Here is a 26,541-nt window from a genome sequence, read left to right on the forward strand (position 1 = left end):
TATTATTTATTTCTTTTTCAAAGTATATTAACTTTTTTGTATACATCTGTTATGTGATGAGAATAGTCTTATCACATAAATATCTTGCTGGAAATAAATTTTCTAGTTAATTAATAATTATGACAGACAATCAAATACAAAATAGGCAATAGCTACAGAAATAATACTGAAAAATAAATAAAACATATATATTACCTAATTAAATCATTTTATTGTGGATAATCAAATTCATAATTAAATACAATTATATTTTATATAATATTATTAATTACTACATGGAAACAAAAAATACAGTTTTTTATAAATATATAATCATATTTACTTTTCTTCAGTTTCTTCGAAAGGGTATGGTGGTACAAAAGCATTGAAGAAACAGTTATCTTGTAACTAAAATAAAAAATAAAAATGTTAATAAAAAAAATATTTAAAAACCGTGGTCATTTGTGTTGACATCCATATTTTCCAACATTGAATAACAAGCAATGACTGAAATTCATACTTCCTATTGAATCAAAATTTATGTCAATAACTATAAATGACTACTCAGTGTTTATTTCAAACCTTCTATTCTGGTGGATATCATACATTTTAAAGAGGGAGGTATACCATAAGAGTAAATAATAAAAAGAAGTAAAAATATTGTGTTCATTTTTTTCTGGGGGATAACTCAGATAACCCACCCTCTCTTGAAATTAACATTGCAATTACTTAACTTACTTATATATTTTTGCTATACTGTGTGGTTACAATAGCTAATTAAGAGTTAAAATATCAGTTATAATTATTTTAGGTTTAATTGTTATAATATGCTTTCCTGATGAAAATGACCAAAACAAAAAACAAAAAGTATTTTAACTTATTTTTAATTAAGTTCTAACAATAAATTTGGTATGAGTATATATTATAAGATTATATTATTATTAATACAAAAAGATGATTCTTCTTAAAAATATAAAAAAAGTTTTCAACGGTATTATTCATTACGTTTTCTTGTATTACTTATGCCAATATAATCTTTAACTTATACTGAGATATTGATTTTAATTATTTTTATTTAAGAAAAACATAATGAAATGTATATATAACTATTTGTATTAGATTTTTGTACAGATGTAGAGTAAGTTTGAATACAAGATCAATGACTTTTTAGATTTTCATTTAACAGTGATAAGGTGAAAAAAGACCCTGGTGCAATTATAAGAAAATCATATACAAATATAATATAGGAATGACACAATTGCATATAAACACTGATTACCATGTCAATGATTGAATATAGTATCTACTTTACACTATATATTGGTATTGTGTAAATTATAAAAATATAATATCAATAGCAATACTTACTACGTAAATGGATGTTGCAAGTAAAGCAATTCCGCTTACTAGTACTAAGTTGTATTTAGTATTGGTTTTGCCGTGGTATTCTTGCCATGGCACCTTTGGGACTGGCATGTCATCCATCGTCAGGGGTTTGTAAGTGGCGTGGTGACCATCGGCCTTGGACCTCACGGCTGTCCTCAAAACCGCTATAAAATCATATTAATAACTAAATTAGAGTAACGATTAACGTTCACCGTAGTAATGTGGTAAACATAATTTCGAAATTCTGTAGACCACATAGTCCTGTCACTCAATGTGTGCTTGTCAACACGACCGTTAATACTTACAGTTGGATTTTTTCAATTGCGATAATATTACTCGTGACATTGTGGTGATTTTGATTTCTTTCTTTCGATAAATATGTCAAGTGTGCGACGTTTGTCTATCGCAAGTCACGGCAAGTCGAAAATAGTATCGAACTACAGACACACGAGACACGACCTTTGCGCAGCAGATAGTGGAGAAAAAATTTCGATCGTTAACAGCTGCTCGATAAAAAATTGATAACGCAACACCCGAAATCGGTTGTCGAATATTGTACTATGGTTGTGGTTAAATCATAGAGGAATAACACCATAGCCACGAAAAGTGATTTCACCGAATAAATTACTACAAATTACGAATATCAGTTACTCCGAATGTGACTCACTAGAATATTATTGCAAGCATTATAGACATATTATTATTAAGAAATTAATGTCAGTGGCGGCGCCAGATATTTTTCCTAACGTAACCTGGTTGTGGAGGGGGGAGGCATTTATGTATGCTCGATCATCAATTAATTTGTTTACACCATATTTTCAGGAAAGTATTGCTAAAAATAATTTGGGTATAACATGTTATATTTCTAAATAAATAAGCAAAAAATATACTTAGTTTATTATTATTACAAATGTACTACAATAAAACTTCAAATTTCCTCAGCTTTCTTTTATTTGTATGTAACAATACATAACTTTTTATTCTATAATGTATGAAATTTTAGAAAGTGTTAGTATTAACTCTATTAAGCAAATTTATTTCTAAGTATGCAAAAAAGCATAATTAATTTCAATATAACAGCCAAACTTAAAATAATAAAGTCTAAACTTAAATTCTTTAATGTAACTAATGCTATTTTATGTATTAATAATGATTTACAATTTCTTTATTTACTTACATATTTTTAACATTAAATTATAGGGGGGGGGGCAATGGAGGGACAAAATCAATTGATGGGAGGGGGAATACTTGCCAACTCTGGATCTTTTGCAGCGCTGCCCATGGTCTATGTTATTAATTTTTTCATATTTAAAGATAAAGTAACCAACAACACCTAATTAGTATAAACAATTTGAAAAGTTTATAAAATGCATTAGTATCTTTATTTTTGTAGTCAATATATACACTAATAATTCTGAATACATTAATTGGTCTAACCATAACATAAAATTACTTGATCAAAAAATTACATAGACATGGAATAATAACATAAAAATATAAAATACAATGGAGAAAAAAAATTACAAAAGTCTATTTATGTACACTATGCAAGTAAAAGTAAAATTAAGTCTTTTATAAATAAAATTAAATGTTTAAATTGAGTAAATAAAAAGTTGACAAATATTATATAAAAGTTTAATTGACAAAAAGTAAAACAAAATATTTATCTTAGGCCTGGACCCAGCATAGTGGGTCTAGAAGAGCGTTTCTCATGTTCTTTCTTCTTATTTGGATCTGGCAAAAAGCACTTCCACATTCGCAGGGTCTCATCTGCACCAGCTGAAAGTACTGTTGAACCATCTGGTGACATGGCTAGATTCAGAATACGATTTGTATGTCCAGTGAGCTCAGCAACCTAATGGATAAAATAAAAATATTTATCAATCAATGGTACTTCATGCACACATTTGTATATTATTAATTAACTCACCTTTGTCAACGAAGGATACTTCCAAATAGTGAGCTGGTTGTTTGCAAAACCATGTGCCGATACCAATTCTCTGTAAGTTTTTGACCACAAAATAGCACACACCTGTGAATTAGCATTGACTGAATTGATACACTGACCATTGTTGCAATTCCAAAACCTGATAGTTCGGTCAGCTGTACCACCGCCACTGGCTAGAACATTAGTTTGCCATGGACACCAGTCTAATGCTTTTACGGCAGCTTGATGTTGGCTAAAGTAAAAATATGGAAAATTACACTCTGATATACATTAAAATTTCTAGATACTCCAATATTACCTGAAACTGTATATTGGTTCAGATTGGTAAGTTGCTTGGCCAGGTAAGCCACTATACACATTCAATAGGTTATCGTTGCCTCCACTGGCTAGATAACGACCATCAGTTGACCATTTAAGACCACATACCTATACAAAATTAAATAAGGTTAGGGTTAATATTTTGAGACATAAAAACGCTTGTCAATTCAAAGATCAGCATGTAAACTATCTTGGTTTTAAATTTTTAGAAATTTATTAATCGTATGCAATATGTACATAAAATGTATTTTATTTTCATTTTCATTTAGTGAGATAGATTTCTGAAACCGGAGAACGGATTTTATTGTTTGGGGTCTTGTTAGATTCACATTGGCTAGGAGAAGTACAGTAAAGATTTTCAGAATTTTATCTTTTATATTTAATTCACTACAGAGCTTCAAAAAAATTAATACACATTTATTGGTTGTTTTTTTTTTTTATGTTTTTCAGCTTTATAGCTTTGTAGTGAGTTAACAACTGAAGTTAAAGTCCTGAAAATCTTCACAGCACTTCTCCTAGCCAAGGTGAATCTAACAAGACCCCAATAACAAAATCCGTTCTCGAGTTTCGGTAATCTACCACGCTAAATGAAAATCTAGCAAAAAATAATTTTTTTTGAAAATTTTTAATCACATCTTTTATCTACTTGATAATCTCCCTTTTTAATGAGCTATAAACCAACTTTTTAGCTATAATAGTTTTGGAGAAAAGTTAAAGTTTTGGGACTGTTCACGCCGACGTTTTTGTAGATTCAAATTGTTATACCTCTTGGGTGTGATATCGGATCTCTTTCATTAATATTTTATGTTAAAGCTAGCTTAATTATCCACCTACTCATTACAACTGAGTTACATTTTTATCATTTTCCTATTTAACAGAAATTCTTGAAGTTTTAAAAATTCAGACTTTTTTATTTCAATTACCATACTTACTTGATTAAAAATCAAGAAAGTAATTAAATCAAATATTCTAAAACCTTAGTACATACTTCTTGAGTGTGGGATTGAATTGTACCAACAATGTGTTCTCTCTGTCTGACATCATTGTGAACAAGTTGTCCATTTCTGCAACCTGTAGTTAGTATATGATTGTTCCATGACATGGCACCCACTCTTGAACTGTGGCTGTTCATTACACGCAGTCGCTTTGTCTGTGATGCATCCCATAACTAATTCGATAAATAATATTAGTTCAGTGTTATTCTATGTTAAAAATTAGAAATATTTTTTACATACTTGTACAGGTCCTAAAGCAGTTCCAACACCTAATAGATTTCCGTTAGGGACCCAGCTTAGAGAAGTGACATAGTCTGCGCCTTCTAAATCTAACAATTGGTCAATGGCACCAGTGTCAGCATTCCAAAGATATACACTTGTGCCTAAAGCTACGGCCAATATGTTGGAAAAGCTCCAGTCAATTAAATTTAGATCTGTTAAAAATGAAAACCGTTATTTATAGTTACATGAATGTAGTTAATAGAATACTGTACAATAGTCATCAACAATTTCAGGAGCGTCCAAAATACGGTCTGGTGCATGTGGTATATAACGAGTAGCTCCACGTATATTCATGGGAGTTTTAGATTGACTATAAACTACTTTTAAAGCATTTTGATAACCCTAAAATAATTATTAATTATAACTTGTGCTTATAAGAATCTATTAATTACTATACATCAGGAGGAGCTGGTGCTTTGTTTTGATAGGATAGAACACGGACATTATTGATATCACAACCATGGAGATTCTCAGACATGGCTTTTCGGTAATCTGATTGAGTTGGACTTATGTCAAGGTTTTCATTCTCTTGGTTCATCTATAAAACAAAATCAACTAATTTGTTAAGATAAAAATCTTAAAAACATCTAAATATTTAATACACATTTGTGATTTACTTTAAAATGACTTATGTCAAAATTTGTAGACATCCTTGAAGGAATGAATCTGTCACCACCAGGTGTTTTAGGTTTAGCTGGTGTATTTGATGCTGATCTTGAAGCTATTAAAATAAATAGTTTTACTGGGTGTAATTAATTACAGAATATGAAGTTAAAATATTTAAAAATTAATATTTATTAATGTGATTGTATTTACCTGTTTTTTTCATATAGGGTAGGAAACAATATGCAAAGTATATTTATGATTTAAAATATTGTTAAAAAAAAATCAACAATTATTTATGTAATATAAGAGCTCAAATTGTCTTGGGTATATTTGTTTTATTGAAATAAATGATAGAGCATTATTTCATTAGTATGTGCTTCAAGATTAAAGGCACACTTTTAAAATTGTGTAATTTATCAATCTATTACGTTCAAATTATACATACCTACTTAAATTCAATATGAAACATGAGCAATATAATATTATCATTTTTTTTACCTTGTATTGAAGTAGATGAATTTTTAAAATTATTAGTAATCAATAATTCTGGAGAATTAACATTCAATTTTCGAGGTTTTAATTTATTTCTTTTAAAAAATCTATTAAGATGATTTTTATTCATTTTTAATGGTTAATTTTGGCAACTTTGTGAATTATTTTTGATAGTCAGATTAATTTTATAGCAATTGTTACGAAAGATGATTATAAATTAATACTATTGAACAAATTAACAAATTATAGTAGTTGATAATAGTTTTTATATCAAATTAATTTTGATAACCACAGTGACATAGATGCAAGTATACATATTTTAATAACTTTACTAACCTGGTGACTTTGATTTATTAGGTGTTTTTGATGGAGTCTTCTTGATAGACATTAATTCATTATTTTTTCTCGAAGTATTTGCAGAACTACAGTGTAAACATAGCCAAAACAACACAAAATAATTAATTTATTTATTTTTATTAAAATAAAACATAAATACATTTCTTAAAGTGTACACAAATGCAAATAAGGCAATACATTAAGATATACCTTGAGGATGATTCTACGCTTTTCTTCATCCAACGCGGAGCTGGACCGCTGGTAATTGGCTCGTCCATTCTTACAGCACTTTTGAGATCGTTGACAAAGGTAAATTGAGACATTCTAAACTGAATGGATCAATAGATAGGTATATTAATATATGTGGATGATGAACTGATACCTTTTGCTGTGGAGTAAAAAAAATTATTAACTAAGTACTTTGCTCGCCAGAAATTATTAACAAACTAATGAAAAATGTAAGAAAATTGTGCAATACATTAGAATTATTATTTGGTTTTTGAGGTCATGATAAAATTGTTTTTCTTTACTCACCTGTGGATAGCTAGAAGCTGGAACTAATTGTTATGTATTTGTATTAACCTCGATAAAAAAATATTGTACATAACTAATAAAGGATTCAAATACTTAAAAAAAGGATCCTTTTTTGGAGATCAATTACAAATGGTGTGTAAACTAAGAAAAAACAAAATAATACAATAAAAACGGGTTTTTTCAGTCGTTTGAAGAATATTGACTGTTGTCTGTTACGCTTATGACAACTATTATAATAATATAGTATTGTTAAATACTTATGAGTTTTAGCATTACACTACAATAGTCGGTACTCGGCCGAAATGGATTTATTTTTGGATGATAAATGACAAACGCAAATGGTTGAAATCCGAGATCCAAATAGGTTGCAGATTCGTAGGTGTAACGGCCGTTGTCCGTTAAAATAAATACATTGTTTGAAATCTATGGCATACGATCGTAATATCGTATTGATAAGATAACGAAAATCTAGTATGACCAGATCGACAACTAACAGATATACACTTAATATTTATCATAAAAATAATACTAGATACGTTTATGTTACTAATTGTATATTATACTTTTCAATTTAAAAAACTAAATATTAAGAAATCTTAGAAATGTGTAATTATAATCACAGAACAATAAATTATAATGTTCTTATGATTTGAGATATGCCATTAAATCGCGATGCCACAGAATAAATATTTCGCGGTAATGCTAAACTGTATTTACATTTTGATAAGAAATTGTTTTGAGGTTAATTTCACTATCACAATTCACGCAATATGTTTTTGAAAGATCTGCCGGGCATATCTGGTCCCATCTCGATATTCGAGGGATTCGTGCGTTGTATACAAATTTAAAATCTGTAACTGTCTATAGTATCTAGTTTTGTCGAATCCTGTGTAGTGTGTAGTTCATGGACTGACGTTGTTAATAGCTACTCAAAACAAAATGACCGAGGACGCAGTGAGCACGGTGCTGGCCCGTTTCAAGTCGGAAACGGGCGAGACGGTCAGCAATATGATGGACCTGCCTCGAGATGTCACCGTCAATCATTTACAACTGATTTGCAATTCTTTACTCAAACAAGTAATGATAAACTGGTTTCCGAATCTATCGCGTCTCTATAGTGTATTTCAAGTAGCAAATAAATTAATAACAAAAACGATACAATTTAGGAAGAGACTGTACCCTATGCATTTTTTGTCGATGACAAAGAAATCACCAACAATCTGGATGAATGTCTTGATGCCAAAAAAAAATTCAGCACTGAACTCGTTGTAGATATAGTCTATCAAGAACAAGCCGTATTTAAAGTCCGACCTATCACCCGATGTACCAGGTTAGTACTTGAAATATTTGAATGCAATGTAATATTATGTCTCTACATAGATAATTATTATTGTATTTTTGTAAGTTCCTGTAAAATGTTTTTAGTTCTTTACCTGGTCATGCAGAAGCCGTGATATCAGTTCAATTCAGTCCAGACAGTCGGAAATTGGCCAGTGGGTCTGGTGACACCACAGTTAGGTTTTGGGATCTTGACATGCAAACACCGTTGCATACCTGTGAAGGTTTACCACTTTTTATTGACTTAAAATTTAATTATTATTAATATTGATTTAGCCATGTATATAATTTTATGTATATTATAGGTCATAAAAATTGGGTGTTGTGTATTGCATGGTCTCCAAATAGTAAATATTTAGTATCAGGTTGCAAAAATGGAATGATCATGTCCTGGAATGTTGAAACTGGCAAACGAGTTGGTCCACCAATGACCGGACATAAGCAATGGATTACTGCTTTATGTTGGGCTCCATATCATTTATCTCCAGAGTGTAGAACGTAAATAAGATATTTCATTTATTTTATACCAAAATTCATATTCAACTCTACAAATTTATTATATTCTAGATTTGCGAGCAGTAGTAAAGATGGAGATATTCGTATTTGGGATGTAATACTTGGTCAGTGCCAAAGGTCTCTTACTAGTCACACACGAAGTATTACTTGCTTAAAATGGGGCGGAACAGGGTTATTGTATAGTAGTTCACAAGATCGTACAATTAAGGTTTGGAGAGCTGATGATGTAAGTAATAATTTAAAATAATCATATTAGTATTATAATTTTATAATGAAATACAGTAAAATCTCGTGTGACCACTCAAAAATACAAAAAATATTAGTGTTATTATTATTTTTACAATGAACAATTAATTGTATTAAATTTAAATTTATGATACTAATTAATCATAAACATCCTTATCCTACTTATAATGAATATGTATTATTAATAATGTGAGTTAAAGAAAATTATGAAATAAAGCCAAAAATGGAGCATTCCATGCAAAAGAAAAAAAACAAGTATCAATACCAAAATTAATTAAATAGGTAGAATAATTCTACTAATAGTTTCTTAATTTATAATACTTATGATTTAATTTAATTAAAAATAATACACATAATATATTAATAAGTATTTAGAGTATTCTAGATTTGTCTAAATTTTGACATTACTCTATCCCTATATGCAGTGGATTAATTAATAAGATTGCACTGTACTAATAGAACCAAATTTGATTTCAAATTAAATTAAACTTATCAATTTGATAATGAATAAATTATTAACACAACAAAATTAATCAATGTCTTATAGCTTTTGTTTTCATGTTATATTTAGGGTATTTTATGTAGGACGTTGGAAGGCCATGCTCATTGGGTGAACACTCTTGCACTCAGTACTGACTATGTGATAAAAACAGCAATGGTACCCCTACCTTGTTCCACTGAAAAAAGTATACTTATTTATTTTTATTAAAATGTTAATTTTTTTAATGTTAATGTGATTGTTTTAGCTGATAATATATTAGCTGAGGCTAAAAAACGATATGATGCAGCTGTTGCAAATGGTGGTGAACGATTGATTTCTGGATCAGACGATTTTACGCTTTTTTTGTGGGCCCCTGAAAGTAGTAAAAACTCTATTGGTAATAATTTCTGTTAATCCTGCTCAAAATGATCATCTGCTTACATAATAATATATCAACAATAATTGAAAAGTTTTTCTTATTGTATAGCAAGGATGACTGGACATCAACAGCTGATCAATTGTGTACAGTTTTCACCTGATACACGGATAGCAGCGTCTGCTTCATTTGACAAGTCTATAAAATTATGGGATGGAAAAACTGGACAGTAGGTTTAGTCATATCTTTAAAATAATTCATGTGTTGATTAAACATTTGGTTTTCCTTAGATTTCTTGGAACAATGCGAGGGCACGTACAAGCAGTTTACATGATATGTTGGTCAGCCGATTCTAGACTACTAGTTAGTGGAAGTGCAGACTCGACTTTAAAAGGTCTTTATTTTATATTAATTAATTCTAACACATTATTTAAATAACAATAATTATGATTTTTTTAGTATGGGACGTGAAAGCTAAAAAATTACAAGGTGATCTTCCCGGTCATGCTGATGAAGTTTTTGCTGTTGATTGGTCTCCAGATGGGCATAAAGTTGCTTCTGGCGGAAAAGACAAAGTACTTAGACTGTAAGTCTTATTATTTAATAATAATTATAATTATTATATTTTTTTGTTTTATTTATTATTTATATTGTTTATGTGTATAAACATATTTTAATATTTTCTGTATAGATATTATATCTAGTAGTAAAAGTTTTAAAACACTGTGGACTGCTATACTTTCTCTATCCGGCACTGTACTACATTTTAGAAATTTAATTATATATATTAATAATGTTTGAAATTATGTTTCATCAGATGAATATGATGGACGGATATTTATGTTTTATTCTTCATTTTTTCATTTCATATTCATATTTATTTTATTTTATTGACAGATAATTAAATTATAATTTAGATTTTATACAACTATAAAATTAAAAATATACTGACCTTTACTTAAACAACATTCTATTCTAATCAAATGTAAAAATGAATCTGAATGTTTTGTTATTTGATATTGCTTATTCACAACTTTTTTTAATTATTTGTTTCAGGTGGACACATTAATTGTTTAAACGTTTCTCAAAAACAAATTATTTACACTGTTCATAACATATTTTTATACATCATTGACTTTTCAATGTATTAAATTATGTAAATAAATGTTTTTATTATATGTAATATAAATTGTTGTTTCTTAAATTATTTCTATTTGTTTTGTTTTACTCTCCATAAACTGAAGTAAAATTTGTCCAAACAATTTGAAATAATAGAGTTCATTATATATTACAGATATTTACACCATACCAGTACCTTAAGATAAGAATTTTTGTACACAATGTAATCAAGAATACAGAATTTAACCACAATAACTTATTTTATAATCTACGAGAAAGTTCAGAATTCCAGCTTATTATACATCACCTCAGAACTTCATATCCTTCAGTGATATTTTTCTTGAAATTTCCATAAAATATTGTAACTAATTAATTTATAAAAATTAAGATTCCTGATAACTCAAATCTCATAAAAACTGTAAATGGTCAGAAAGATGTCAACCCAGCATCTCAGCCTCTCAAAAGATGAAGTACATTATTTATTAAGGTGGTAATTAAATTTTGGAGGATAGAAAAGTGTATGACTAAGCCTACGGAAGACAAAAATTATGTTTCATTTTCTAAAACACTCAAAAGTTGTTTAATAACCAAAATCAAAATTATAGAATACTGAATAAGTTACTGGAAAACAAATACAAAGCTTAATATGTAACAAAACAGTTTAGTTGTAAATAACTTGTGATTGGCATAAACATAATTAATATAAATATTAAAGGTAAAATTCAAACATTTAACAAGACTGGATGAATTATAAATCATTATCAATGAGTGTACATTGTAAGGAGAAAATAAAATAGGTAGTCTGATAAATATTATCTCCCATAGTTTTAAGATGCAAATTTCAAAACGATAAAGCTACAATATGATGGTAAATAATGAAAATAAAAATGTTCACTATAATGCTAAGTCACATTCAAAAACTTATAACAAATACACATAATTATTGTGACTACTAACCAATAATACTTAGGCCAAAAATAAAATAATCGTTTAAATATATAAATATAAAAAAAAAAAATTAAAGAAATCCAAATTGCTCTATTTAGTTTAATTTATAATATCTAAAAACTTTGAACAATTATATAACTTAAAAAAAAAAAAACAAAAACAAAATATATTTCATAAATATAAATCTATATATTTTATAATATTATTATCTATTGTAATAATGTAGTAACTTTGACCATTAAAAAATAATTAAACTATTAATATTATCAAATGAGTAAAAATAAAATAAATAACTACAACAAAATATATTTAAGAGACACATTATTTTATTATAGATACCTATTAATTTATTGAATGACACAATAATTAGGTAATAATAATAACAATATAATATATCGATAATAATAATAATGATAAAATTAATAAATAATCAATGGTACCTATCAAACAACTTAGTGATGTGATTTTCTGCTTAATCAAAAGTAAGAAATACCAACAAATTCTAAATATTGTTCATTTAACTCATGTTTAATGTAACAAAATAAATAGTATTGTCTAAAACACATTTATTATATGTATATACGGCATAAATGAAGCCAATGATATAATTGTGCACTTTTTTTTAAGCAGAATAAAGGCTATAATCAAAATTGTCAAAAAGTTGTGAAGTTTTTGTACAGCACTTCAATTGTGTTTGATTACAATATTATAAATTTCCCTATTGTTAAGTTTTTAGTGATAATTTTACCTGAAATTATTTTCAAACCTAGTTTGATACTTATTGATTTAAACCACACTCTCCTTGTCAACAATCTGTTGCCTGTCTGAATATGTTTTACGTAATGATACTTCACTAGTTCGACAAGACGTAGCAGTACCATTGAATAATCCAACCAACCAACTCCTAATTGAATTTCTTGAAACCAATTTCTTTCTATGCGGTTCCATAGAAATGTCTTCAAATGAATGCCATCGTTTATTGTCTTCTATTGACAATAAAGGGGTATATTGAAGGCTACCATTAACTGCAGTTTCCTCAACATTTTCTTCACAATTCTCTTCTTTTGTGCATTGATCATTAAGAAGTTTTGAATCCTATGGAAAAAAATAATTTTTTGATAGTAAAAATATATATATGTTTTGATATATTAATTGCAGATTAATATAACTGTTCTAACCTCTAACGAACGACAACTTCTTTTGATCATTGAGCTCACTCTGCTGATGTGTTTGTTTGGAAATGGATCCATAGATGTTGAATGTATCATTTGTTTACATCGTGATTCAAGCAAAGGATGTGGTAAAGGAGTGGGCCGCTGTTCGTGGAGTATAGTCTGACTGTCTTTGGCACTTTGATCAAATGAATTTCCTCGTGGAGCAAATGATGGGCGCCTACTGCCGTACTCTCCAAAATTGTATAATTTTGGACTGTGACGTTTTGATCCACAAAACAGAGGAGGTGATTCAGTCAAATCCACCTAAACATAAAAATAAAATAAAATCTCTATTTTATAAAAAAAGTTATTATTTCAAAAATATAACTATAATATCTATTTTATGGTTTATTTTACATACATCTCTTCTTTTAATAGCTTTATCAGTTGTCCCTTCAAGCCAATAAGTGAGTACATCTCCTTTTCCTTTCATGTTTACATATCCACGTTCTTTGATTATATATCCTCCCAATTCATCAAGAGCATTTTTACATTGTTGACTTATGTGAATTTTCAATGGTTCACCATTAGATTCCATTCGTGAGGCTGTATTTACAGTATCGCCAAACAGACAATACCTAGGCATTGTAAGACCAACTACACCAGCTACTACAGGTCCTATTAATCGTCAAAAATAAGCAATTTAGATAAGTAACAACAATAATTAATTGCTATCAAAATCTTTTAATAAATTATGACACCATGTAATACCTGTGTGAATTCCTATTCGTAATTTTAAAGTAGCTTCTGGATGATGTGCTATTTTGTGATGTTTTACGGCTTCAAGTAAATTTAATGACATCGAAGCTATTTCACCAGAATTTCTGTTACCATTTCTAATAGGCAACCCAGACACCTAAACCAAATAATACAGTTTCCATTTGACAATTGTAATTTGTATAAAATAACAAAAGTAAATAATATTTTATATTATGTAAATAAAATGAATAATTAAATAAGGTAAGAACAATAATAATAATACATACCACCATGTATGCGTCTCCTATTGTTTCAACTTTATAAACGTCGTAGCCTTTAATGATTTTGTCAAATAATGTGTAAAGATCGTTTAAAAAATTAACAACCTTAAATACAAAAATTAGTAATTACTATATAATTTGTATAATTTTACTATTTAATATTTGTATGCTGGGGGGTTACATATAAAATTAACTAATTAAAATATTTATTGATTCTCTAAGACTGAATGGACCAATCATGGGTCACTAAATATTGTTTAAGGATTTGCTCACCTAGAATTCATTACACTATAAGCATAAGCACAACTAGACCTCTAAAACGTGGGGTGCTAAAACTGTTGACAGTTTACCAATTGATGGTATTTCACTTAAATAATAATTGTTAGGTATAAAAAACAAGGGGTGCTACATTTTAACTTAGGGGGGTGCTAAAGACATTTTTGCACCTCCTCTAGTTGTGCCATTGACTATAAGTGATTGTGTGTGTAGTCTGGTTTTAATATATTAATATCTTATATTATATTGGAAAAAAACTTTACTATTTCATATTTATATACTAACCTGTAAAGGGGTACTCTCAGCAGACATTGCAGTAAAACCAACAATATCACTAAAGTAAATGGTAACTGAATTGTATGATTCTGGTTCAATACCGTGTCCTAGAGTTAATTGTTTTGCTACTGGTCTGTTAAATTATATAAAATTCAAGTTAAAATTTAATAAATCTTAACTATCAAATTAATAATTACGCTGGCAGCATTCGATGCAATAAATCTTCAGTTTTTTGTTTTTCTTCATAGACTTCGTGTGTGCGTTGGTTGACTAGATCTTCAAGATTGTTTGCATATTTTTCCATCATGTCCATCATTTGATCCATTATATTTGTATGTCTAAATTAATAAGATAGGACACATTAAAAATATATTATAAATAATTATGATATTAGGAGCAACATACTTTCCATCTTTCATTTTTTTGAGTCTGGCACGTATCATGCCAAAGTCTGGTCTATTTTCTGGGAATTCATCCCAACAATCGGTAATGCATTGGATGACATAGTCTTCTGCCATTTCGCAGTCTCTCAAATGGTGTATACTAGGCCTCAGTGGCACACCATTTATTTCATCATAACCTAACTTAACCAGTCTTATAATTTCTGGTATTAAACACAAATGTAACTTAAATATTTTATCTGGGGCTCACAGGTTTTTACCTAAAAAATTGTTACCTTTCATGTATCTAACCTTTAGGTTCTTCGACGCCGCAAGCACCAAAAGGACCTCGTCGACACATTATTTCATGCAAGATAATAGAAAACGCGTATACATCCGCTTTTTGCGTAGCTTTTACGGATGCACTAGGATCTCTTAATAGCTCTGGAGCTTTCCATAACAAATCTAAAAATAAAAATAAAAATAAATATATTGTATAAAGGTTTTTCTATGATAATTTCAAAAATTAATTATAATTTGTGAAAAAGCTTACTTCTAAAATACTGATGTTCACCAATAGAATCGTTTTCTGCGCCTTGCCTCAAATCATGTAGACCAAAATCAGTGACTTGCAATACCCAACGACTAGTTACAATACAATTAGATGATTTTAAGTTCCCATGACAACCTAAAGGCGAGTTGTGTATAAATATCATACCCTGCACAACAATGGGGTACACTAACGATTGACACGTTCAATTAAATTAGAATGTAATTAGCATTAATAACAGAGTTATTAGACCAATGTAAAGCCGGTTACAACTTACTCTGATGAGATCGTGAACTAAAGATGTGATAAACATTTTGTCTAGTTTAATGTCTTCATTTTCTACTATATCCTACAAAAATATAAAATTACAAATTATTTACATTAATATATGTTTTCTGATGAGAGAACAAGCCAAGGTTTAATGAAATTTGGTTCTTTGGCTCATCTCCACATGATACATTGCCGTAGTGGAGCAGATCTCAATGGTAGGAATAACAAGAGAATAGATAGAAGAATCAATTTGTTGAACCCAGACATGTTCTCTCATTGGACAGAATATATTGAGTATATTATATAATACATAATATAAACATATAATGAAATTTAAAAAAAAAACTCACATAGAGACTTCCTTTGGCACAATAATCGGTAACTATAAGTATTCGTAATGGTTCAATAGTAGCACCGATAAAAGAGTTCACGTTGCTGTGTTTTAAATCTCTCAATAGTCTCATTTCTTTCATTTGTTCTCTAGAGATGTCTTTGCGCTTTGAAAACTTTAATTCTTTAATTCTTACTGTTATGTTACGATAATGACCAGTTGTTGCAAAAACTTGAAGTCCACAACGGGATTCATACGAGGTAGCCGAAACCAAACTCAACTAAACAACAATATCAATTTGATAAAATTAAAAAACTCAACTTAAATGAACGCAATTACTTTGCTGGGAGATGAAACAATATCTTTATTGTAGTATCCAAGCAGATCTGATGGGTCTATTTTCCACAGCAGTCCTTCAATTTCTAATTCTATTTTCCATTTTCTATATATCGACAGAGTGATGACAAATGTACAGAATAAAATTACTCCCAAAACTGTAGCAACTATGGAGGTCTTTTCCATGTCGTTTTTTTTACATAACTCATTGTTGAAGCCACAACTAGGTTCATCATCTGGTCGACTCTTACCAGGCCATTCAATTTTCAAATTAGGAGAGTTCAATTTGTACTCCTACACTTACAAGTAACAAAATAATATTAAACATTTAAAGAATAAAATACAATTTATTACTAGATTGCATATTCTTACCAGTAATTCACCGTGGTAAAATTGAGCCACAGGAATCATGTAATATGGGCAAGAAAAATTTCCTTCATTCAAATGGTATTGAAAATCATGCGACTTCAATGCTACCACTGAATAGTTTCCTTCCGAATCACCATTATCGTCTAATTTGATTGTTGCACCAGTGATGCCTATACATAAATTGCACTGTTAATATATTATTTATAATGATATTTTATACAATTTGCACTGTGCCCATTTTAAAAATGTATTATTAATTTTTACTTACTCTGGTAAGTTATATTATTGACAAGTGTTTCAATGATTAGTGTTCCATTGTAAGCTATTTCATCAATCATTTCACCAGTTAATTCCCGACCGTTTGCTTTATCTCTAAGCAAGAGATCTAATGTTCGTGCATATAACATAACCGAATCGTACAAATAGGCAGCATAAATGGACACAAACTGTAAATCAACAAAAATAATTTAGTGTTACGGTCGATACATATTACTTGAAAAAACAAAGTGAGCAGTACTTGCCTTGACATATGACGCGTTTTTAAACACGTTTGGTGTTGGAAATTTAAACGGTTCTTTGCTGGTGTATTCTGATACTTTATTTGTGAAAACTCCATATTTTTCTGGTGACGGTGGCGAGGCAACAATAACCAACAACGAACGGGCACGCTTGAGAAAATTTTTCTCTTCCATACAATTCGACATGTCTAATGAATCACGTTGTCCTACACGAAGAAAAATCAAAACACGAATATAAATAATACGTTAAAATAGTATATAGTTTCACTGGCGGCAACAGTAACAATATAATAATATAAAGTTAAAATATTATAATTACTCCACAAATATTGCTGGGAGTCTTTCCAAGTGTTGATCTTAGTATCCGCAAAAATCACCATGTAATCTCCGTTGTCGAATAACTGTAAAGCGTGCATTGTGTTCATCATATCCACTAACGATTTAGCAACTCCCAAAAATACGTAAACTAAAAAATAAAATAAGTGTCAAAAAAAAATGTTTAATTATCAAAATATTTCAAATAGTGTACAATTGTCGTAGGATGCCAGTTATTAACTAATTATTTAATAATATTATGGTGAACTATAATACAATTAAGTTGCGATCAGAAGTTTTTGCATCTCGCCTGCTCGCCATATTACAATATTATACTTTTATACTATACAAAAATATTTTATATATTTTATTTGATACATTCGGAACGCAAACAACACGTTGTACATTGAATACATAATATCACGAGTCGCGATTGTCGCTGTAAACTAAAAAAACCAATTAATTTGATTCCGATACACAATTATCCGAGTTTTTTCCTAGGATATTAGAAAGAGTTTAACATAATTTGAAAGTTATGGAGTTTTTATTTACACAATATACACAATTGGATTTATTTTATGATACTTGTAAGAACCTACTTCCCAACAGGTACCTATAACAGAAAAATTATGATGACGCGAGTTTACTTTATCGAGATACTCGTTGTTCAACAAATACAAACGCTCTGTAAATGAGTGTAATTACTATAGTATTAATAAATTTATATTAAACTGTGCGTTGTACAAAACAATATTATGACACTAAATCATAATATAAGTGGTTTATGACCAAATAAAAATTAATAATATACCTATATAATCAAAAGTTAGTTATTAAAATAAACAGCCTTTGTTTTATTTGATTAAGTAGTACATAATAATAATACTTTTATAAAATATTATTAAAAATTAAAAATAGTGTGAACACTATACAAATAAAAAAGTAGAATATTAGTTATTTTTAGACATAAATAGATATAATTTTAATAAATTATTATAATTATAGTAGTAGACAATTCAATTCAATTCAATTTGTTGTTATTTAAAAACTTTTGGTCCTTTCTAAGTTACATTCCTTTTGACTCTTCGCTCGGTATCTCTAGAACTATACCAGTCGAATTTGAAAAATTATATTTAGGAAAGGTTGTAGGCAATTTAATATCATGCCACAACCCTTAAGAGCCGATCAAAAAGAAAAAATCAGAAAGAACGCTAAACGAAAATGAAGTATTAGATGCGGTAAACGAGGACCAACTATGTCCACAATGTAAATTTATGATGAAATATATTTTAAAAAGTTCTATAATATATAAGAGGTGATATTTTTTTACGGACAACGAAGTTCATAGGGATAACTATAAAGAATCAAGATATAAAAGGAACATAGTTTCGTCTGCGAATGACGAGTATAATTAAATAACGAATTGAACAACGCTTGAATTACATAAGAGAAGTCATTTTAATAGTCAATGAAATGCTCGAAGATAGCTAGTATTATATAATTTTATACATATTTGAAGTATAAATTAATAATTATACTATTCTCAAACCATATAAATCTCTTTTTTAAAATCCGAAGAAAGAAAATTGAATTGTCGTTTATCAAATTAATTATATAGTTTCTTATCTCTCAGAAATATTTTAGATTATGTTTGAATTGATAAATACAGTGTTAGTTTTACAGTGATGTTTTTTTTTTTTTTTGAAGACTTATAATATTATAGTAGAAAAATGATTCAATCTTCTAACTTTGATAGTGATTTCTGGTAGTAAATAATAACAAATTGGTACTTTGGGGTAAATAACCTGCAAATATAAGTACGATCAGGGCCTGATATAGGCATTTTGTGGCCTTAGGCAAAATAAAAAATGTGGCCCCTTATTGTCAACAGTAGTGTATATAGGCATATATCCATAGCCCCCCTCCACAAATGAGTTGTATAAAGCAAAATAATAATTTATTACAATTTAGTATTTACTTACCTACTTATACATTTTCACAAACATAATTACAATGTTATACATTTTTTTACCTCTATAGGCTACAGATTTCTTGTACCTATTATTTTCATTTACATTTTGCGATAATAAGGATTAATTATTTTATTTTTTTGAAATATTATATGTTTCTTATATTTATTTTATACGATGAAAGAAGTACTCTAAAAAAAAAAAAAATAAGGTTCATAAAAATCCGAGGCCCTTCAACAACAGAGGCTATAGCAGTTGCCTATCCTGCCTAATAGTAAATATGGCCCTGAGTACGATTTTAAGAAAAATCGTAATTTTACCCAAATTAATATTTGATAAAATCAATAATGTTTTTTTACTTATAATTAAAAAATGGATAGTTTAAAATGTTTAAATAGAGATTGGATTTTTCAACAAATATTCAAATTATCATTAACTAGTTTAAATAGTTCGGAAATATTTTGACTATTTTTGTACTGATTAAAGACATTTTAAATTTTGTTTGAGGGTACAAAATAAGCTTAAAATAACAAGTTTCTTTATATTGTTGTTATAAAGTTATATATGGCATTTGCGATGGTCGCGATGTCCAACTGTATGCGATACGGAGAACCCGTATTTATATGATTATGTTCAACTTGCGCAGATGCATAAAAAATCTTACTTCTGGTATTGACCATGGTTTCTTGTACTACAGAGTACCAATGTCCAACGTTGCAACACGACTGATCTTGTTCGCAGCACTGGTGCGGATCGACAATCGTTAAGAAATGGTTGATGGTCATGTTGGCGTATAACGCTTGGATTTTCAAAGACTCGGCTACGTTCTTCCATGGTTCTTCGGTGATTATGCTGAACTTCTTCCAATTGTAATACCTCAACAAGGAAATAATCGATTTGGTGATCTACAAAAAATATAAAAACATAAATTAAATCGTTTAATAATTATATTTTTCTTTAGCATCAAAGAGCATGATAAAAAAAAAATTGGAAAATTTTCTGTTTAAATTAAATACATTTTGAAATCATCGGTGCAAATATGAAACGATGTATTTTGTACACATAGATCCGTTTTAGTCACCTCGCTTAACTATTTTTACCTGTGATATTCGGCGCAATTGCCATGCTAGTTATTTTATATGATAATTATATAGATATAGTTGTACATAAATTATATAAATATACATATTTTTATTTCATTACTTGAGTGTCAGGAGGTTCAGTTCGAGCAAACGTAGGTACTTGCGATGCTTTGTAATCGGCACATTTCTGAAACATATTGAGTATAGGTTATGGTCGGCGCATAATTTTATCAAAATGATTAGTAATTTTTAATAAAATAAGATTTATAAAACACTCCAGTGCTCCACCATATATATATATTATACACAAAGTCGTATGATGTGTGTTTAGGATTAGAATATAATATAAAAACAAATTTATTGCAATAGTATAGTCTATTGAAATTAATTTATATTTTTGTATAATTAGATTTTCCGCGAATGAATAATAGATAAATAACAAAAATTTAAGTTTAAAAAAAACATTTACGGCGTTCAAGGTAAAGACAATAATTAATATTTGCAACCATTATTATAATATATTATTTTACTATTACATAACTTTTGGCATGGTGTAAATAATATTAATAAAAGGTTTATAAAAAGCTTTGTTACCCAAACAATTTAAACAGAAAAAAATGTATGAACTAGACTACATGCAACACCAGAGTCCTGAAAGACTCTAAGGGGTGGCCTAATTGGCCTAAGATAGTTTCTCAGTATTAAATACTCAATAATAATTCATAACAAAGCTGTTTTACATAATTAAAAGTTATTTATAGGTAATAGTTGGAATATAAATAATAATAATTGTTTGACGACACAGTTTTATAATTTATTTACCTATATAATATTATATAACAGTATATTAAAAAACCAATGCTATTATTGTGAACAAGAAAATCTGAACGAAATTGGCTCGCAACTACAAACAGTTTTTGTGTTATATAAACCAACAAATATTGAGAGAACACCCACTCATGTGGTTTGTATTCTGGGTAGGTTTTTATGATAATTTAATTTTTAAGCGAATTATAAATATTTATAATATAGAATGTACATATAATACATGCAATACATGCAATTTTTAATATTAATTTAATGTAAGCTAAAACGTCTGTAGTTGAAGTCTTTTACCATATATATAATATACATACAATATAAAAATACTTGTGGAAATTCAGTCCTTTTTATTTTTATATTACCTCTATACAACAAGGGAGGAATGATCGATTTAAGTGATTAATCATTAGTCATTACTCATTATTATTGCACTGCTGTCTTTTATACAAGGAGTTAAACGCCCTTGTTGTCTTCGTCAACAAACGCATAACACAACAATTTCCATTAGGAAAAATCCATTTTATATTGTCAGATCTAATATGTAAAAGTTAATAAATTATCTACATTATTCAATTTAAAGGTATGGATATTATCTGTGGCATCTCATCATAGACTTTTACTGATATTTACATTAAAAGTATGTGGTTCCTTATATATTCCTTATATGTTCCTTATATGATTGTATATATACAGGTTAGATATATCAAACAAGTGTCGAAAAACATACCAAATTTTTACTAGAAATAAAATACAATTGTGGTATTTAAAACTTAAGAACTAAGTAGATGAGTTTAACTCCTCTGTAATCAGTAAATTCTTTATTGTAATTTCACAATTAAAAACGCAAATTTCGTTAATCTAGCCGTCTTCTACCTCACGGACATTACTACCCAACGGGCCCGCTTGTCTGTTAGGGCAAGTAAATGCTCAGACTGTTAAACATTTTTTAGAACAGCTCAAATGCTTAATTTTAAATAATTTATTTTTACTGGTCATAAATGATTACGATATGGATTTATGAACAAAAATGTAATAATTGTTACAAATGAAGAGCTATACGATCAGGATTTACCTTAAATCAATACGAATAGAAAGTCAGGCCCTGTCTGACTGTCAGGGAGCCGTGTTCCGATTGTATACACGACCATGCACTATTTCTCATCGAAAACATAAACCTAACAAAACGGTAAAAAGTACAAAGATCCGTCATCAGTTATTTATAGCATCACACGACCTTGAAAAATGCTTCAGCACACATTAACCAAAACGCTATGTATAGATTTTCCGTTCGTCCATTTTCGCAATCGTTGACTACGTTATATAATATAACCTTGGGTTTAGACAATGACTACCCTTTTTTCCAACCAGCTATAGGTAATGCTATACCCCAAATGTATGGTATGTATACCCCAATGGACATATGTACTATTATAGCCTATAATACTAAACATGCCAGTGTTTTGGGAGACGACAATATTAAGCTCAATTTAATCACATATGTTAAAAATTTGTGATAATTTCGTAAAAAAAAAATTCTATAAAAATATAATAATTATATTATAATATTTTGTTATCATTATAGTACATTAAATACATAATATAAATTCTGTTAAAGTATTGTATTCTCGATATCGACATGCAATCCCATAATATATACATATTGCAGGTAAACGAAAACGTTAAAATATTAATAAATACTATTGCGATAAAATATAATACTCGTATAATAACAATAGGAGAAAAAATTGTGACATGGTTTTTAGATTTTTACTTCATTAGAAAACAAAATAGAGAAGTGAAAACTTCTTATTTAGAACTCTAAAATGTAGCGATGTTTTCAGTTACTTATTATTCTATTTTTCAAATAATTTGTACACTAGTACACTATTAATCACCCGTTTACATGATGCGAAAAAAATATTATTTATTTATTTAAAGCCATATGTGACATTTGACAAGTTGCATAATTTATAACAAGTAATATAGTTGTACTTATATATAACAGTGTATAAAATGAAACTGATACAGTGAAAACCAAAGAAATGTCGCGATCACATGTAAACATAAGTTTTTTTTCCGTAAGAAAATTGTGCACAAAGTATATATTTTAATTACACGTCAGATAAACAAAATGCATAGACAAAGTTTGCAAACAACACTAATAATAACCTGAACCCAACCGTTCATAAAACGCACGCTATGTTGTTCTTCTCATATTAATGACTTTGGCGGAGGTTTAATATTTTAAACAACGTTGTGAGTTGTATATTCAATGTCGTAAAACACACTTTGTGTGTACTAACAAACATTATTGAAAAATAAAAGTGGATTTATCAACTTATGAAATACTTACAGAGCGTTTATGTTTTCGTTTATTTTATTATTTTATTACACAAGTCGTATAACACTGCCAAGAGTATACATAAAAAAAATAAAGTACAAAATTATTGATAAAATTCTTAATAATAATAATATTATATAGGTAGGTATAGTTTGGTGTGTGGGACTGAGATGGATTTTTTTTATATTAAAAGCAATACGTAACTATATGAAATCCTATAAGCCTATAATCACTGTAATTGTAAGACGATGATATTATATTTGTAAATAAATTAAGGTATTCTAAATATTTTACTACGTCTACGGCAATCTATAAATTTCCAATACTTATAGAAATGTATTATATTTTCATAAACAGTATTGTCCATCAAATGTGTTATTGATAATATATAAGCTTAATTGTTTATCAAAAAAGTTCGTTTACAGATATTTCTAGTTATAATGAAAAATATGATAAATATAATTAGAAACTGATAACAAATCAAATTATACAATTATAATAATGCAACGTCCCTTAAAAAAATATTGTATAACACAAAATAGCATTATTTTTGATATAGTATATTCATTTTATTGAAATTTGTTGAAAATAATATTGTATTTCAGTTATGGCTTATAATTATAATACAATTATATAAATATATAGCAATGTTATATAAATCATTCTTTTAAGAACATTTTTAAATCTTTAGAAACGGAAAAAAAACATTTAATTTAGATTTTATTGCCTTGTGAAGTACTGTTTTTAATACTATATAGTAAGTTATTAATATTATAAGTATAAATAGTATACGCAAACATTGTATCTCGTTTTAATATAAACCCTAACAATCAATACAGAAATATTAAGAATAAAGCTTCATCAGACCTTGGGGGTATTCAAATATATAAGATATAAAATTTAAATTATGTTTTGTAATTAAAAAAAAAAAATTATATACACTGAAATTCAAAAGTTATATTTGAATAGGCGTGTCAAAGAAAAATATAACGAATTTATAATTCGAATGATCCAGAAGAAAAATATTACAACCATCATGTTCAAAATATAATTGCTTCATACCATGTATGTTTTAATTTTTATATATTTTTTAAGTTAATATACTATTATTATATGAGCACCTACGAGGCTATTAATTTACTCGTACTGTAGCAATACTAACTATCACAGGGTTATCCTCTACAAGTATGCAAACAAAATTAGATTAATGGATAAGAAACAATATTCATGAAGGCGATCAAATTACTGAATATAATATATCACTTCACATCAGCAATCAATCTTTTCGACAACTGTTGACTTGTTGGTCTTAGAATATGTTTTGAGAACATTTTATGGGATTGAATAGTTTGTGTAAAACTATATTGAATTTCTTCCTGGCATTATTATTTTTATATTATAAGTATGATTAATATGGTAGACATAAAAAATAATTAAAATAAATTGTTTATCAAAACGTATAATATAACAATTAAGAACACGAACGTGTAGTATGCACACGATCGAAATAGCGAATTCAATGTTATTAACTATATACATTACTACATCCATAACAGAGGACTACCGACATGCTGCCAGCGAAAAATGTAGGTTCGAGTAATAATTAAGAAATCAAAAAACACTAAACTTGCCACGATTTTCTTGAAAATGTATATATAGTCTCCAAGGACACTTTAATCTTTAAGAAACCCTTAAAAGTAGTTTGTGTATAATTTTTAATCGAATAATGTAACACGTGAGATCCTACAGAAGAGTAATATATTTATTATTAATGCTTTAAAATGTATTTTATAAAAAATAAACAATAAAACCTACAAAATCCTTGCATTGTCCTTGTATTTTATCTTAACTATTTCAATAATAAAATTGTTTATAAATATCATATATAGCTAGTCTTCGATTTAAATTAATTGTTAGCCTTAGTCTATAAATTAATCAGAATATCAGATACATAATTAGTTTCAATTATTTGAACGGATCAATCTAGAATGTCAATTAATTGTTCTTATCAATATTCTCTCTCTCTCTCTCTCTATGTATATATATATAATGTACACGTGTGAGTCGACTGTAGCAGCCGACAATCGGTTATAAATATATCAACAATCGCCCACCCTTAATTAAAATATAATAACAATGCGCGAAAACGTCGACAACACATACAACAATGATAATGTGGTCAGACAAGAAAAACGGGCCGAGGAGAAAAGTGGGCGCACGCAGCGTGTTCATCATCATCATTATTATTATTATTAACATTAATTAAAATACACGTGCTGTACATCATAATATTACGATGTACCTATACTAAGTAATGTAGACAATTTATCACTGCATAGACGTCTTGTTATTTCGGTAAACTTTTGTATAACTTAAAGAAAGGTTTTTACATAGAAAATAGTACTGTAGAAACTACAAATCTAACTAATTTTTTAGTTTATAACAGTTAACACATTCTGTTTTAGAATACGGAACTAAATGTAGTTGGTGGAAGATGTAACCTAAAAAATTGGATTTTTTATTAAAAATGAATCATTGTACTTTATAGTTTAAATTTTAATATAATATTTCGATAACACCGTAATTCACAAAAAAAAAGATAATAATCGGA

At 28.3% G+C, this 26,541-nt stretch overlaps 4 protein-coding genes across 4 annotated transcripts in view; 1 reads left to right on the forward strand and 3 right to left on the reverse strand.

Annotated features, from left to right (window-relative positions):
- Positions 1–191: 191 nt before the first annotated feature.
- LOC132922018 (uncharacterized) lies at positions 192–1,855 on the reverse strand. Its single transcript, XM_060985317.1, has 3 exons — positions 1,671–1,855; positions 1,348–1,529; positions 192–387 (listed from the first exon to the last, which is right to left on the reverse strand). Exons 1-3 carry the CDS (start codon positions 1,708–1,710, stop codon positions 319–321), a joined length of 291 nt encoding a protein of 96 aa, XP_060841300.1. The 5' UTR covers positions 1,711–1,855; the 3' UTR covers positions 192–318.
- An 869-nt stretch (positions 1,856–2,724) lies between these two features.
- Positions 2,725–7,283, reverse strand: LOC132922016 (cell division cycle protein 20 homolog). Its single transcript, XM_060985315.1, has 11 exons — positions 6,877–7,283; positions 6,553–6,730; positions 6,343–6,428; positions 5,526–5,629; positions 5,306–5,446; positions 5,121–5,250; positions 4,867–5,060; positions 4,620–4,799; positions 3,612–3,739; positions 3,296–3,545; positions 2,725–3,220 (listed from the first exon to the last, which is right to left on the reverse strand). The coding sequence occupies exons 2-11, from the start codon at positions 6,663–6,665 to the stop codon at positions 3,029–3,031; spliced, it is 1,518 nt and encodes a 505-aa protein (XP_060841298.1). The 5' UTR covers positions 6,666–6,730; positions 6,877–7,283; the 3' UTR covers positions 2,725–3,028.
- Positions 7,284–7,637: 354 nt separating this feature from the next.
- On the forward strand, positions 7,638–11,040 carry LOC132922017 (notchless protein homolog 1). The gene is made up of 11 exons (XM_060985316.1): positions 7,638–7,953; positions 8,043–8,206; positions 8,302–8,438; positions 8,520–8,712; positions 8,782–8,956; positions 9,548–9,662; positions 9,723–9,854; positions 9,945–10,062; positions 10,124–10,227; positions 10,293–10,419; positions 10,890–11,040. The coding sequence occupies exons 1-11, from the start codon at positions 7,816–7,818 to the stop codon at positions 10,900–10,902; spliced, it is 1,416 nt and encodes a 471-aa protein (XP_060841299.1). The 5' UTR covers positions 7,638–7,815; the 3' UTR covers positions 10,903–11,040.
- A 1,024-nt stretch (positions 11,041–12,064) lies between these two features.
- The window catches only part of LOC132922015 (receptor-type guanylate cyclase Gyc76C-like), a 45,337-nt gene continuing 30,860 nt past the window's right edge, over positions 12,065–26,541 (reverse strand). The window contains 19 exon segments of the mRNA XM_060985314.1: positions 12,065–12,995; positions 13,079–13,378; positions 13,476–13,732; positions 13,826–13,970; positions 14,101–14,199; positions 14,656–14,779; positions 14,844–14,984; positions 15,052–15,250; positions 15,339–15,491; positions 15,580–15,745; positions 15,854–15,925; positions 16,197–16,457; positions 16,517–16,807; positions 16,886–17,052; positions 17,151–17,328; positions 17,404–17,606; positions 17,720–17,866; positions 20,350–20,590; positions 20,889–20,954. Coding sequence (XP_060841297.1) covers positions 12,687–12,995; positions 13,079–13,378; positions 13,476–13,732; positions 13,826–13,970; positions 14,101–14,199; positions 14,656–14,779; positions 14,844–14,984; positions 15,052–15,250; positions 15,339–15,491; positions 15,580–15,745; positions 15,854–15,925; positions 16,197–16,457; positions 16,517–16,807; positions 16,886–17,052; positions 17,151–17,328; positions 17,404–17,606; positions 17,720–17,866; positions 20,350–20,590; positions 20,889–20,954 — 3,519 coding nt within the window. The 3' untranslated portion in view covers positions 12,065–12,686.

Source organism: Rhopalosiphum padi, chromosome 2, assembly GCF_020882245.1.
Source record: "Rhopalosiphum padi isolate XX-2018 chromosome 2, ASM2088224v1, whole genome shotgun sequence".
Classification (NCBI taxonomy): Eukaryota; Metazoa; Arthropoda; class Insecta; order Hemiptera; family Aphididae; genus Rhopalosiphum; species Rhopalosiphum padi.